We start from the raw sequence: 12761 nt of genomic DNA, 5'->3' as shown, positions 1-12761 counted from the left end.
GGTACATAAAGCATTAAACAAATGGACATATTTTGATAACGGCAACAAAGCTGATTGGCTAAGGTGATACAGATGTTCACATCTGTGGATCAAGTGCTGATGGATAAGATTTAGGAGTGACCAGATGACATGTCTGCAAATTCTGTCCCTTCTCACTGTTTCTTTAACCCATCATATATTCCAAGGTGACAGTATTTCTAATAATTAGATAATAAAAGAAACCAGCGACCATAAATGCTGTAATACCAAAAACCAAAAATTAATCTCGAGGTTACGTTTAGGAGCAATGATTAAATTCAGTGGATTCCCGAACTGAACTGGATGGAGATCAAGCCACCATTCTGCCGCTGCCTCTAAATACTGACAAAGGGCTTGAAATAGGCAAACTACACAGCATCATTCATTTCTTGTGGAAGAAAGATGCTTTGAGGGACAGTCTGGAAAATACAATGCTGAGACATGAGACCAACAAATCGAAAAGTAAAGAACAGAAATAAAAGGATCCTTTTCCAATTAGCATTCAAGAACACAAAATGAGGGACTAAGGATGATCCATGCTAAACAATGTTCCTGGTTTCTAAGTGTCATTGTCCTACAATCTTGGAATGTCACCTGGTCCCACACAGAAGACTGCCGGTGGGGCCTGCTTCCGACTGTGATGTTCTAGTCCAGATGACCAGACACACTGCTTAAAGCCCAGAGCATCCCTTTGGTTGGGGATGCCCCACTCCTGTCGTCTGCCTCCCCAGAGCTCACTCCTGTGCATGTCCAGCTCAGGGGAGTGAGGCTAAAGGCACTGCTTCAGTGCTGACAGTCTGCTATCTACTCAGTGCCCCCACTGACGATCCCATCTGACAATGAATGTGAAGTAGGATGGGAGGTGATATTCCAGAAACTGCCTAAGAAGTCAAAAGAGACACCTCCATTATCACTGGACACAAGGGACTTTGGGTATTAACGATCGTATATTACTATCATCTGTTTAGTATGGACCATCAAAATCACTAGTTAACTGCATCTGTTGCCTCTTATGAATTGTGCAGGCTTTCTTTATCTATTTACTTCATCACTTATCAGCATCACTGGATATAGTGGTACCTTGTGACAACAGTTATCGTCTGTAAGATGAGTAAAACCAGCTCACTGCCACAGGCTGGGGGTTAGCCTGAAAATAACTTGCATTCTTTTGGGCTTATTTGCAGTCAAAGGTTTTTCCTTTGAGGGATGATTATCTTATCATTTTATAAAGCCATACCCTAAGATTTATTGACACTCAGCAAGCAACAGAGGGAAAGGACAAAGAGAGAGAAAAGAAGAAGAGAGAGAAAAGTAAAAGAGGGAGGAAGGAAGGAAATAAAGCTAAATAAATAAACATTAAATTACTAAGAAAGACAGAGCCAATCAAATCTGGAAGGAAGATACTAGACAGATATACAGAGACCAAAGCTTGGAGTTGGCTATGTGTGCAGTGCCCAGATCTATTGTGAAAGAGACTTGCTATTAGGTCTACAGATCTGTCCTAGATAGTTGCTTCCTAACATTACTTACACAGTGTTCACTTTCATTTTCCCATGCCTCCAATTCCTATGTAGTAAAATTTCCTAAATTAAACCCATTCTGTTGAAATACTTTCTTTTTCTCACTAGGCCTTTCTTCTCATAGACTCCCCTCTGACAGGAAATCTTGTGAAAGTCCCAACAGCTGAGAAATTCTGCAACCTTACCCAACAACCTCTTGGCAGTCTAAATGAAAGGCTAATTTTTTGATTAAGGGAATCTAAAAATCTGAAAAAATAACTGAGAAAGGAAAAATGACTGTGTTCTAGAACACTGAAATATGAAGCTGTGTCTTGGATTTGGAGTATTTGTGGCTGGCCATCTTAATGAAAAATAACATTTCAAATAAACTTCTAATATGAAATTACTGGATATATTATTTAATAGCACATTCTGAAAGTGTAGGTAAGTACTTGAGTTACTGTCAGGAATGAGAGGAAAACTTAAGAGAAAATTAACTTATTGGAGGTTCCTATCACGTTTTCTAAGGAAGGATACATTGACAAAACTGAACATAAATGGGAACGACTGAAATTGCACAGGTGAGGGTCTTACCATTATCCTGTCGCTGTCAATAATGGTGTTCAATCTGTGTGCAATAGTTAGCACAGTACACTGGGCAAATTTCTCACGGATTTTTTTTTGTATTAACTCATCAGTTCTGGAAACAAAGAAGTTGAATTTCGGTCAGTTAAAGACAGAAATAGCAGACTTAAGACTTAAAAAAAAATAACATTTTTATAATGTTTTAAAAAAATCAATACTTTAAGACATAATATTGCTCTTCAAAAACTGAGTATAAAAAGTCTCCTTAGAAGATTTTTCATAAAACAATGTAAGATAGTCTTCCCTCGAAATTACTTGAAACTATCAGAAGCTGAATTTAGGAATCTAGCGCTCTTAGGATGCCTAATAACATTAACACCATACGACAGGTTTTGGTTTCTTCCTTTGTTTTCTGCAATTAATGTTATCAAGAGATATCTGTGGGGAAAAGAGAGCGCTTGGAACATTTCTCAGCAACATTAAATGTTTTCCATTTACCACATTTAAAATTCAGATTCCAAGTTTCATGGACCTCAGCTCCATACCTTGGATCCACATTTGCTGTAGCCTCATCAATAATCAATACACGATTTTTCCTGAGAATAGCCCTCGCGAGGCACACCAATTGTCTCTGTCCAACACTGAAGTTCGATCCTGATTCTGCTAATTCAGTATCCATTTTACCCGGAAGGTCTTCGATGGCCTCTTTAAGTTGTACCTGTGGATACAGAAAGAAGAATGACATTTTCCTAAATGAACTACTAATGAAGGAGACAAGCCTTTTAGACATTAGAGCTTTGAAGTCCTCAGGACTTCCTACGTATCTTACATGTACAGCCAGGTGATGGGAAGAGCTCCTTCCAAGCAGTGTTCACTGAGAAAGATGGTAGAGTCAACTCAAGACAGAAAGATCTCAGTGTCCCCCATCACCGCCACATGACATCCACCAGAAACCCCACCTAGGGATTAGTTAAGGAAGTCTCTCAAAAAATAAAGCTATTTCTCCCAATGTGATCTAAAAAGGATCTTTAGGGCTGATAGGAGTCAGTATACTACAGGGAAAAAATTTTTTTTAATTATTGTGGGAAGTATGGTTCTCTAGAGACATAATCTCATCAGCACTTTACCATTTTAGAAGGTCTAAAGGTTTAAAAAAAAAAAAATTCAAACAATGACAAACTGTACCACAGTAAACCTTGAGCCTATTTGGGGGATGCTTCTTTCCCAAGTTTAACACCATACTGCTAGACCAGTCAAGGGTTTTTACTTCAATTTCATTAATGTTTCATAGCGAATGAAAACTCATGAAAAACAGGACACAACATAAAGTTTTATTTTCCCCAGACTATGGGTATAGATGGTGTGTAAAGTAGTGGATTGTTATAAGATTAAACTGTACAACAAGATTAAAAAAAACCCAAAAAACAACTTTTAACTGCCAAAGATAATCTGCCTTCAGAAACCAGAATTACTGGCAGGAAAAACTGTAGGGCTGAATCAGCTTGCTCAGAGCCCAAGCTCATCCATATAAACTGCAGATTTCACAGCTAACCTTGGAGAGGTGACACTAAATGACAAAACGTACAAATTCAAAACAACAACAATGTGAGCAACTGGTCAATGGGATTTGTACAAAAACAACAACAATAAAAACGCAATTTTTTAAAAAAATAAATAAGCCACACTTTTCTGAAATGAAGAGATAAAGCAAACATTCAGTAACTGTTTATTAAGTGTTTACTTTCTAAAAGCAAAAGACTGTGCTAGGTTGTATGAGGAATTAAAAACCTGTGTATGGTTTAGAAGTCTAGATATAGTTTCTGCCATCAGTAGCTTAGAATCAATTTTCAGAACTAGGGCACATGCATAGAATAATTAGCATTAAAATATACAAACCATCAGCACCCTACCATTCAAAATTCTTTTCATGCAAGAGTAAGGAAATTCAAAGAAGTGGTCCAAAGTGAAACACTACACAAATAAGAGAAAATCCTCTAGAAATGAACTTATCCATATAAAAACTGAGTGAAAGGGCCAGGATTCTGTTACCTGCATTCATGCTGCAGCATTAAAATGACACGATTGCCAATTAATAATTATTATCACATTCCAAATGTATAATTCACCTTTATAAGATTTTTTTTCTAAAACTTCACAGCATGTTATTAGTATGATTTCAATTATCTTTCAGTTAATAATGAAAAACTATCATTGTCTCCACTTAGTAGATGTTCCCTAAGACCAGAGGAATAAAATGAATGTTTCAGGGTAATTAGGATAATTAATTCACTAGGTCACTATTAGAATTAAAACCCATAATTTTAACTTCTAGTTTAGTGCTCTGCTAGGACAAAATAATCTATCCAGTTGCTTTGGGTTCTAGGGCAAAAGCTAAGAAGCATGAGGCATTATGTTGTTGGTTTTCATCATCATCAGTACACGCATTTTAACTGCACCACGTCATCAGTATTCTCCTAGAAGGTAAACAAAGTCAGTTAAACCGATAAGCTCCCCTTAATTACCTGCAATGCTATAAATGTCCATCCATATATACTGATGTTAACAAATTAATTACATTTTATAAATTACCTCTTCCAAGGCATTCCACAGTTCCTCATCCGTATGCTCATTAAAGGGATCCAGATTTTTCCTCATTGTTCCAGTGAATAAAACAGGTTCCTAAATGCCACAAAATAGGGAATGTTATTACTGTAGCTTATTTTCATTTTACACGAATGCTTACAGAAAATAAATTAAAATACAAAAGAAAAATTCACTATAATCGTTAGTAATAAGGTTGCAAATGCCTCTTTACAAAATTTTATCTCTATTAACTTTCCATTTTATAAAATGTGCTCCAAAATATCTTCCAGACCACTGAACACTAATAACAGAAGAAAGTGTTGGAGTGTATCACCTGAAGAAGAAACGGAAGAAGAGAAAGAATGGTTTGACTTTTTTTAAAAAAATGCCTTCCTGGTAATATCTACTTAAACAGAAACAAACAAAAAGGAAAGAGGATATAATTATTTGAGGAAGGTTACATCAAGAGCTATATAAGTGAACTGCCAATCCCGGTAAGATACTGGAAAATGCCAAGAGCATGATTAGTTGAAGTTTGTGGCTCAAAGCAGAATTGCTAAATATTTGCACATTTGAACTAGAATATTTTCTTCATTCCTAAAACAGCCTTCAGGGATAGGGAATCTCTCCACATGTGTGCATGGAACATCTCCATATGTGCAAAGAGAATGTCAGCTACTGGGGCCTGTGGCACCTGTGGTTCATGGGGATTTGGCCTCTGATTCTGCATCAGTTGATCCCCATGTTCTCCCACCTGTGCACCAGGATTACATGCCTCACAGAACCTCATTATTAACTGCAAGGCCAGGATGACCTGAAACCCATTGTGACCTGTGTCATAATGAAACTATTTTGATATTTAAATAGCTCTTCCTATTCATCTGCTTCAGGAGGAACCACAAGGAAATTACCCTGCAAATACATGCCTCTTGCTGGGTTTCAAGAGAGAATCTTGCATGTAAACTCATGTAGGCCATTTAAGTTTTCTTCTGGAAGGCTCTAGTAAGCCAGGGCACAAGTTTATTGGCAACAGAGAAGAGCCCGATTGGCTCTTTTCAGGGAAAGGGGTAGAACAACGGGATGCACACACGTGGGAACAAGAGGAGATATGACTCTTCCACAAGCGCCCGCGAACTGCTTGGAATCACCACGTTCAAATCCTGCCTGGTCTTGGGGCTGGACTATTCCTCCTCACTTCACAAAAGCCTGAGAAGAAAGAAGAAGACAGACATTTCTTTTCCCTAGCCAAGAAGAATGACACTCAGAGAGCCTCCTGTACCTTCTTTCCCTATTGTCTTAGTTTTAAGTCTGGTGAGAGAGAAATGCATGAAAACACAGGGTATGCCACCGAAATAGATGCATCCCTGAGCACAATCCAAAACTGAAGACACTACAAAGGCAGCTTTCTTTGCACAAAGTTGATCAAGTGGCTGATACACTCCAAAAGCACTGAAATCACTGGTCATACAATGTTTCAAAATGATTACTGAATTGAACTGAAAAACCCAAGACCCAAGTTCCTTGTCAGGGGAATAACTATCATTCTACTTCAGAGTTTTATAAAAAAGTTTTTTATTCTTTGTAATGATCAACTCTAAGGTTCTAATAAGCCAGGCGATTTTTCTTCTTTTATCTGTGTCCATGAGGTTTACACTAACGATGTGGCCAGAAGAGGGGAGGCCGGTCCCCAGTATTCCACGCTCTCCCTTGACTCTTCTCCACATTCACCACTTAACGGCTCTAAACCATGGGCAGGATGCTACTCTGAGGCCCAAAATGAGGGACGCTTCAAGGGCTGGTGTTTGAGGAGATAAAGGGGCTGAAAGAGGCCAGGTTTAGGAATTGGATTGAGCCCAACGGGGAGAAGTGAGAAAGGGTATCTGCTTATAGTAACAACGGGACCATTTCTTTGGCCAACAGGGCTTGTACAACCTGAACATTTTTTCCTTCAGGTTCTTCTCACAGAGCAAATTCACATGCGGTAAGAGGTCTAAGTTTTTGATGAAGTGCCTACCTGGTTTTCTTAGTACACTCCAGAGTCATTACTTAAGCTAATCTACAAAATAAACTGCTCTCTTTTTAAAAGACAGACCTTTCTTCCTTCCTTGAACAATCAAAGGGCTCACGGTATTAGCATGTTTGTGAAGCGCGGTTTTGGTGGTTCAAGAGAGCAGTCACAGGGACCTCATTTAAAGTTTAATCACAGGCTTCCCTGGTGGCGCAGTGGTTAAGAATCCGCCTGCCAATGCAGGGGACACGGGTTTGATCCCTGGTCCGGGAAGATCCCACATGCCGCAGAGCAACTAAGCCTGTGCGCCACGACTACTGAGCCTGCGCTCTAGAGCCCGCGAGCCACAACTACTGAGCCCGCGAGCCACAACTCCTGAAGCCCAAGCACCTAGAGCCCGTGCTCCACAACAAGAGAAGCCACGGCAATGAGAAGCCCGTGCACAGCAATGAAGAGTAGCCCCCCCTCGCTGCAACTAGAGGAAGCCCGCACGCAGCAGCAAAGACCCAACACAGCCAAAAATAAAATAAATAAATTTAAAAATAAATAAATAAAGTCCAATCACCTATTTCATAATCAGGGCCTCTCTCTATTGTCACTTCCCTCACCTTCTTCTCTTTAGGAAACTCTTTGAAGGGCATGAGTCTCTCCAAAGACTAGGGGACTAAAACGGGATTCTTCGCAGAAAGAGGAGTCCCTCATTTCTGAACCCCTAACCAACGCCTGAACTTGGATTATGCTAACCTTTAAACAGAGCCCTCAGACACTCTGTAGGCCTTAAGGGCCGAGAGGGTGCCCACTTAAGTCTGTACTGTCAGTCTAAAAGGATATATCTGGAAATTTCACTTCTTTATTTAGCAGCACTAGATGGAAGAAAATTGTTTTCTATACAAGAATATTTCTCTTTGTTATGACATGCCCAATATATATTTCAAAATCAGTAAAATTTCAATCAAAACTTGTTGAATGAAAAGAATGATTTACTAAAACATTAACTGATTGAAGCTATATTTTTCTTTAAAGCCAGCAGGCAATTTGTGAACAATGTCTGTTTTAATATGTCAATGTGTTTTATGCATGGTGTTCATTTTGGTTTCTACTCATTCTTCTTTCATCCACTTGCCAAATAAGAAAACATTATATTATCTACAAAAGGTAATAAAGTGCTCACAGTAGACACATACTGCAAGGGCAGATAAGGGTCAAATTAATGATCATGTCTGATAGATATGATTATTTAAAGTACCCACCTCGAAGCAATGAAGTTAATAAACTAATCGTATAAATAAGTGTTGTAAAAATGTTTGCAAGCAGAACACTTCAGTGTAGAGGTTTATGGCAGGATATACAAACTTCATGTAAATATACACTAAATTTATTAGCCTAAGAATATTTTTTTTTGAAGGGACACAATTGAGCCTCACTTAATAAGAGGCGGCACAGTACACTCAAAAAACAAATGCTCTTGTTCAACGTAGTACTTTCAATGAAGCGTTCGTTTCAAACCTGCTTTTCATCAAGGTTTAAAGTTGATACTTCTTACACGTAACCCTTTGTGCCATATTCAGTAGTAATTTTTTCCTTGTTACTAACATAACACGAGCTCATATTAGGCGTGTAACCCAAAATTGGCCACTATGAATCAGCGTATTTAATATAGTAAATTGATCATCCCTCGACACAACTGCAAGACTGAAAACTGCAGTCTTACTGGACCTTTTGTATTCGCTGCTGGAAGACAAGCCTCTCATTATCTTACAAAGAAATCCTACTCACCAACCTTCAGAGGGTTAAAATGCCCTGGGACCAAGACAAAAAACCGTACAAGTGGTTACAAACGTGGGAGGATAAAGCACAATCCTTACCCTAATCATTTCAGTCCCAAACCAGGAAACTGCCCTCTACTAAAGTGTATGTAGAGTAGCTTCTCCTAAATATATGTACGTAAAGCTGAATGTACACTTTGCTGTACACCTGAAACTAACGCAACATTGTAAATCAACCATAATTTTATTTAAAAGAAAAAAAAAGAAGCAGCTACTGCTACTGTTTCCTCCGGTCCTAAAGCTATGTTCTCATTTCTAATCTGAGGACTTTTCTTAAGGGGAAGCTCATCTCCCTGTTTCAAGAATAAGAGAATCACCTGAAGTCACTTTACATTTTGGTTTCCTTTTTTTTTTCTAAATCCTGTAGCCTCTGAATGAATTGATCATCATCCATATTCAGGAGAAAAGGACATTGTTCTCCAACAAAGGAAAAAGGATTTAAGTCCTGTAAAGTCCTCTTTCAGGGGCTCCAGGGAGCAGTTCCAAGGGATTTAATGAAGACTTCAGCGTCAGAGACAAAGGGCCGACTGCATTAGGCTAGAATCCAGTTGTATTTCTTTACTAGTAACAGCATAGCCACCTCTTCTCTCTTTCAGTTTTGTTCTCAACAAGAAAAAAAGGGAAAGAAAACCAGGTAATCAGGGAGAAGTCAGAGAGACAGCTCTGGTTCACGTTCTTCAACCTACTGAAGAAAACTCAGGGAATAGAAATACCAAAAGAGCAGACTGGACTGTATTAAAAAAATACCTAGCTGTTGATTTCACTGAGAAAAGAAAACTTTTAAATATAAAAAATGAATCTGTTTAATCATGATAAAGATGATGGCTGCTGATCTGTGTCAACCCTTGGGCTGCAATCATAAATACTGAATTTGCATGGAAGCCCTCTTCAACTGAAAACATTTTCTTTGTGTCAACAGGATAAAGGGCTCTAGGTGTAGAGAATCATCCAAAGAGGTTTTGAAATCTATTTTTCCAGATCCTTTCAGATAAGCAATCTACTCCCTGAATATAATCTAACCTTGTCCTCTCTAACAAACTTAACTACTTCATGTCATGAGCACAAATGCCATATACATTTCTGCTACCTGCTCTGTTTAAGGAAATTATTTCGGAAGTGCTTTCATTTTTTGCTTATTCCTGAAACTGTGAACACAAATTGAGGAGTACCTTATTAAGAATATAGTATTTGTTTTTGAAAGTTCCATCCAGGACTCAAGGATTGACTGTCTATGTCACTACGCCCCTGCCTCTGGTTCCTATGCAGGTCTTGGTACTATCACATCTCCTCCAATTCTAACCTGCTCACAGTGGGGTCAGCAGTGATGGGGATGAGCCTGGGAGAGAGAGAGATCACCCCAGAAGCTCGCTGCTGCACCCAGGATCACAGAGAGCAGGGAGCCAGGGAAGATGATGGGGGCCTGGCCCACCAAAGCAGAACAACTCAAAGAAACAGCACTGGGCTCCCCCTCTGAGGATTCTGCTCGCAGTTTCTAAGGTTCCCTAAATTACGGTGTTCAGACATAAGCAACACTTCTTCCTATGCATTTTAGGAGAAGAGGGATGCAAGCTTTTTGCAGTATCGTCTCCTGACACATATTACCCCATGACATATAAATGAATAAATGTGTTTCTAAATTGATACTGTCCAAAAGCGGAACAGAGCACTAGGAGAAGTATCTTTCAGCTCTGTTCTACACTTATTAACTTCTGTGATGGTTTTGGGAATCCTTTTTAGTGGGGTGGTAGTAAAAAAAAATGGGTAAAATAGCAAACGAAAACATCATTCAGTACAACAAACATATATTGAAATATACATATATGTATTTGCAGTCAGACAGTTCTGGTTCTACTGCATATTAGCAATTAGACTCAGGGTAAGTTATTAATCTTCCCAAGACTCAGTTCCCTTACTGTAAAATAGGGATAATGCTGCGGGGCTCCTGTGAGAATCGGGAACAACAGTGAAGCTCCTGGCGTGATGCTAACAATGACCCGGAGCCCAGCCCAACAGGGGGACAGTGAGGGGTGGTATTCGTCAAGCTGCAGGTGCAACCAATGGATCAGGAAGTCAATTTTGTGCCTTGTGACCATCATTTTATCCTTTATATTAACTAGAATAGAAGGGATATAATAGAAAATATTAGAGTGCTGAGCACAAGAGAAATAATGTTTTTTGAAATTTTTATTCCCGTGTGTGTGTACATGAAATCATGATACGAGGCAGTTCTACTGTGACTGCAGTCAACAGCATGTTGAAGTCGCCAGCAGAGTGGTTAGCTGCTCAGGCTCTGGAGTTGAGAATCTCCCTAAAATAAATTTGAGGGTTTCCCTGGTGGCACAGTGGTTGAGAACCTGCCTGCCAAAGTAGGGGACACGGGTTTGAGCCCTGGTCTGGGAAGATCCCACATTCCACGGAGCAGATGGGCCCGTGAGCCACAACTACTGAGCCTGAGCGTCTGGAGCCTGGGCTCCGCAACAAGAGAGGCCGCGATAGTGAGAGGCCCGCACACCGCGATGAAGAGTGGCCCCCGCTCGCCGCAACTGGAGAAAGCCCTCGCACAGAAACGAAGACCCAACACACCCAAAAATAAATAAATAAATAAAATAAATTAAAAACAAAACAAACAAACAAAAAATTGAATACGGGCTCTGCCGCTTACTTGATAAGTGGGTTAAGCTCACAGTGCCTCAGTTTTTAAATCTGTCAGATGAGGATAACTAGAAAATTGTGAGGATTAAGTGGGAGATGGTAGAGAAAGAGGCTAAAATGTGTTAAGGATTCCACAAATGTTAGGAATTCTTATTAAAACTTGTGCAACTTGTCAGGGCCTGCAACAAGCACTAGAGCAACAGAAATGAGAGACACGGGCCCTGTCCTCAAGGAGAGAAAGAAAATAGTCGAGAACGTGGGGAGGACTGAGAAAAAATGCCAGAGGTCTTAGTGGAGGACTGGAAAGTATGAGTGCGGGAGAGGGTGGTAATCAGGAAAGAACGTGGTAGGAGGGGAGCCAGAAATCAAAAGAAAAAAGAAAGTAATATTCTTTCCTCTTGTTCCTTGGAGAAAACACATTACGTACATTTTTCGCGGCTATGCTTTTCCCCTAAAACTGCTACTGTGTTGATTTTTTTCTTTTGCTTCACTCTTTAAATTTATATAAATAACGTGGTTTATGTTATAAGCAATAAATAAATGTAATGAAAATCACCAAGGACCGCAAAAACATCAACAGAAATTAAAGAACAAAAACATTAAACAGAAAAGAACAAAGCCTTTCCATAATGTGTTAATCTTATAGAAATAACACCTAAAAGGCCAGTGCCCCAATCCTTAAGAATATTTATAGTTACTATTGACTGAGCGTTCCCAAAACCCAGGTATGGGCCACAAACATTTTCTCATCCAGTCACATCTTCACAACAAATCCATGTGACATTAATCCTAGACCTAGTTTAAGGGCGAGGACACTGAAACTCGGAAGCCAAGTGACTTCATCAAGTCCCCACATTCGTATGAGGCAAAGCAGGAATAAAAATGTGGGTCATGTTGACACTCAGTCTACACTCTTAAACATTCTGTCCCTGGCTGCCTCCTGAATGATTTCCTGGGACCTGTTACAAAAACACTCTCTCTTTAATCAACTAGCATTGCGCCTCAGAGACAAACAGATATAAAGTGAAAAAAAAAGGGTTCTGTGTTTACAATGGTTCGTGATCTTTACCTACATGGATACAAAGCTTAGCACTGTTTTGTAAGCACACTCTCTGGAGTGTATACATAGAGCATACTCAGAAAAGTAGGGTGGAAACCGATGGAAAAGAACCAAAACCTGGTGATGTCAAGGTATGTTTATAGTCTTTGCTCAGATGTGTTTCCAAAACATTACCTGCAGAGCCAAGAATCATCTAATGTTATTTCTTTATTTACAGAGTTCTTTTATGTATACAAGCATAGAACTTTTCTTATTAAGAAGCATTAAAAGTAATGCAGGGCACGTTTCACATTCCTTTCATCCAAGAACATAAAAGCACTTTACAGACATGCTCATTATTTCTGCAAACTAATCTCATTTGGCCCATTTCAGAGATGGGTACAATCAAAATTTAAAAGTTGGGAATCTAAAACCATTTATTTTCTACATTAATCACTAAGCCACCAATCAAATAGCCAGAGGGAATCTTCAAATCCAGGGATTCTACATGCTGAAAATTTCTTTCCATTTTTCCTAAAAGGGAAACTGTT

General features: G+C 39.2%; 1 protein-coding gene across 9 annotated transcripts in view; it reads right to left on the bottom strand.

Moving 5' to 3' along the window:
* Positions 1–12761, bottom strand: part of ABCC4 (ATP binding cassette subfamily C member 4) — a 222594-nt gene that overhangs the window by 18361 nt on the left and 191472 nt on the right. For all 9 annotated transcript variants that reach the window (XM_057532602.1, XM_007196842.3, XM_007196848.3 and 6 more), the window contains 3 exons: positions 4692–4781; positions 2648–2820; positions 2112–2217 (listed from right to left, as the gene is read on the bottom strand). In XM_057532602.1, the coding sequence (XP_057388585.1) occupies positions 2112–2217; positions 2648–2820; positions 4692–4781 (369 nt within the window). The remainder of the gene's footprint in view (positions 1–2111; positions 2218–2647; positions 2821–4691; positions 4782–12761) is intronic.

This window comes from Balaenoptera acutorostrata, chromosome 18, assembly GCF_949987535.1.
Source record: "Balaenoptera acutorostrata chromosome 18, mBalAcu1.1, whole genome shotgun sequence".
Lineage (NCBI taxonomy): Eukaryota > Metazoa > Chordata > Mammalia > Artiodactyla > Balaenopteridae > Balaenoptera > Balaenoptera acutorostrata.
Note: the sequence above shows the minus strand (reverse complement) of the source record. Positions and strands in the feature narration are given on the sequence as shown.